Below are 3,159 nucleotides of genomic sequence, written 5' to 3' on the forward strand. Positions count from 1 at the left end.
TTTTTCTAGTAGTGTTAAATTTTAACTATATTATGGAAGAAGACATCTCTAACTGTTTATTTTCAAAAAAAGTCTGAAATTTTCAAAAAAAATCCTATACAGTAAACAATGATTATTTTGCAAGTGTTATGGTTTTTTGGGATTTAAAAAAGAAATAGAAATAGCTTTTGAGTTAATAAACCCAGACTTTAAGGACGTTTTTTTTTTTACTGATTTCCCTATTTCTAGTTTACTAATTTCAAAGATTTTCCATAATAAAACCATAATCGAGAGGATTAATAATAAATAGTCTCAGGTTGTTGTGGACTATGAACCTCCGACTGTCAATAATGATGGCTGGACAGACCATGCCTAGAAAGGTATAATAATCAAGTTTAATACAAATATATTTTATTATTTTATTGGCAACTTGCAAAAAAGTGGTTTCCGTTTCTACAAATTAAGCACATTTCTTCTCCTTCAGTCTTCACTTGAACCATGGCTGATGTTCAAGGCTACCTCATCCTCTTTCTCATAGGTACCATAACCACCATCTTTATACGGGCGTTATTCAAGTCGAATAGTGCGAAGGGTAAATCTCGCCTTCCTCCGACTCCATTTGCCCTTCCCATCATCGGGCATCTCCACCTCCTTGGTCCAAGTCCCCACCAAGCTTTCCACAAGCTTTCTTTGAAATATGGGCCAGTTTTTCGCCTCTTTCTGGGTTCAAAACCCAGTGTTGTTTTTGGTTCACCAGAAACAGGGAAAGAATTGTTTAAAACGTATGATAATGTCTTTTTAGATAGACCCTATAACTCATCCATGGATTATATTGCCTACGGAGGCCGTGGATTCATCTTTGCTACTTACGGACCCTACTGGAAGTTCTTGAAGAAGATAGTCGTCTCAGAACTCCTCAATGCTAAAACACTCGATTCCCTCCGTCCAGTCAGAAACGAAGAAATCAATCGCTTTTTAAGATTTTTATCAGAGAAAGCCAAAGTTGGGAAGTCGGTAGAACTTGAAGGGGAGCTTATAAAGATGGCGAACAATATTATATCACGAATGCTGATGAGCAAGAGGTGTTCAGACGAAGATGACGATGCCGGGGACATAAAGAACATAGTTACCGACATAGGCGAACTCATGTTTACATTTAACCTTTCAGATCATATATGGTTCCTTAAGAATATAGATGTACAAGGAATTGGAAAAAGGTCAAAGGAAATTCGTGGAAGATTTGATGCGATGATAGAAAAGATCATGGAGAAACGTGAAGAGGCAAGAAAGCAGAATTACGAGAAAGCAGAAGTCAAGGACTTGCTTGACCTTTTACTCGACATCTCAGAAGATGAGAACATGGAGATAAAGCTGAGCAGAGACAACATTAAAGCCTTCATTCTGGTAATTAATTAACATCAGCATATCATATTTCAACCTTTGTTATATCTATATTTGCATCTACTAACATATATATATGTGTTTCATTACAGGATATATTTGGTGCAGGAACAGACACTTCTGCCATCACTACCGAGTGGGCTTTGGCTGAACTAGTAAACCATCCCCACATAATGAAAAAAGCTGTTGAAGAAATCGAGAAAGTTGTGGGAAAAGATAGACTTTTACAAGAATCAGACATACCAAACCTTCCTTATCTTCAAGCAATCGTGAAGGAATCACTACGTCTTCATCCCACAGCCCCAGTGATTCAAAGAATCTCAACAGAAGATTCCACCATCGGAGGTTACCATATTCCGGCAAACACTACAATCTTTTTCAACATATGGAGCGTCAGTAGAGACCCAGCCTACTGGGAAAACCCACTCGAGTTCAAGCCTGAAAGATTCGAAGAGAAACAGTTGGATGTAAGAGGGCAACACTTTGAGTTGTTACCATTTGGAAGTGGGAGGAGGATGTGTCCAGGGACATCGCTAGGGTTGTCGGTGGTGTATGTAACTCTCGGTTGTATGATTCAGTGTTTCGATTGGAAAGCCGGAAAAGATGGGAATCTAACTAGTGTTGACATGGAAGAGGGTATCGGGATAACACTTCCTAGAGCTAACCCTTTGGTTTGTGTTCCTGTAGCACGACTTCATCCCCTCCATTTGTCTGTGTAATACGTCACTTCGAAGTACAGTAGTCAATGGTGTTTGCTTTGATTAATGTTTTTTATTTTTATTTTTATCTCATAAAATCTGAGTTCAAAACGTGTAACGAAAGCATGTTATTATGTATTTCAATGATTATGTTTCCTGCCTGATGATTATTGGTTCTCTTGATCTTTAAGATTTTGATACATTATCTAATTATAACAAGTCGTATTAATTACTTGACAAAGAGATATTAATGGAAAGTGACGAGTAGGGCTTAACTAATTGAAAAGTATTTCCCTTACTTCTTTATGGACGGCGACAGAAATTAAAAGTAGTTGGCGTCTATAAAGTAACAAAAATAAATAGATAAAACTTAGGACGAGTTTGGCACGGAAGTTTTGGGAAGCGTTTTGGAGCTTCTAATTTCTAGCTTTTGATAAAACATTCTAATTTAAACAAAAAACTTCGTTTGACAGTAAGAGCGTTTAGCTTTTAGTTTTAACAAAACGCTCCAATTCTAAAAGCTACTTCATGTAGCGTTTAATAAAACGATTCTGAGCTTTTGAAATCAATTTTCATAATTACCCTTAAAAATATATTAATATATTTATTTGTTTTTAATCAATTGTCATTTTATATAATTTTATATATTTTAAAAGTTTCTAGCTATTTTTGTCAAACATTCATATAACAAATAAAAGCTACAGCTTCCCGCTACAAGCTACCCGCTACCGGTTTACAACTAACAACTATTTTTGCCAAACACACCCTTAACCTGGTCATCGTCATCTAGGTTGAAGCACATACCGGTTAGGATAACGCATATAGTGAACAAACATTTAGGAATTATTTAATCAGCATGAATTTTTCAATGTAAACATGAATTTGATTTTATCGTTTTCCATGTTATATTATTTTGTAATCAAGAAAGCAATAACTACGACTAAGTTTGGTGTTTGACTGTTTTCTGTACACCCCCATAGTTTTAGGTTTATTTATATAAAATTATGACAAGTATTCCTATGCACATGTTTATACCAATAAAATTACGACAAGGTTGTTATTTCATATTTTTTTAATTAAC

The 3,159-nt window shown here is 35.5% G+C and overlaps 1 protein-coding gene across 1 annotated transcript; it reads left to right on the forward strand.

The window, feature by feature from the left end:
• The first annotated feature begins 394 nt into the window (after nucleotides 1–394).
• On the forward strand, nucleotides 395–2,242 carry LOC111878632 (cytochrome P450 93A3). The gene is made up of 2 exons (XM_023875142.3): nucleotides 395–1,383; nucleotides 1,473–2,242. Exons 1-2 carry the CDS (start codon nucleotides 478–480, stop codon nucleotides 2,097–2,099), a joined length of 1,533 nt encoding a protein of 510 aa, XP_023730910.1. The 5' UTR covers nucleotides 395–477; the 3' UTR covers nucleotides 2,100–2,242.
• The last annotated feature ends 917 nt before the right edge of the window (nucleotides 2,243–3,159 follow it).

Source organism: Lactuca sativa, chromosome 9, assembly GCF_002870075.4.
Source record: "Lactuca sativa cultivar Salinas chromosome 9, Lsat_Salinas_v11, whole genome shotgun sequence".
In the NCBI taxonomy this organism is placed as follows: Eukaryota; Viridiplantae; Streptophyta; class Magnoliopsida; order Asterales; family Asteraceae; genus Lactuca; species Lactuca sativa.

Coding starts and splice junctions, on each gene's coding strand:
- LOC111878632 (XM_023875142.3), top strand. CDS start 478: ATGGCTGATGTTCAAGGCTACCTCATCCTCTTTCTCATAGGTACCATA. Junction 1,384..1,472: donor ACATTAAAGCCTTCATTCTG/GTAATTAATTAA, acceptor GTTTCATTACAG/GATATATTTGGTGCAGGAAC.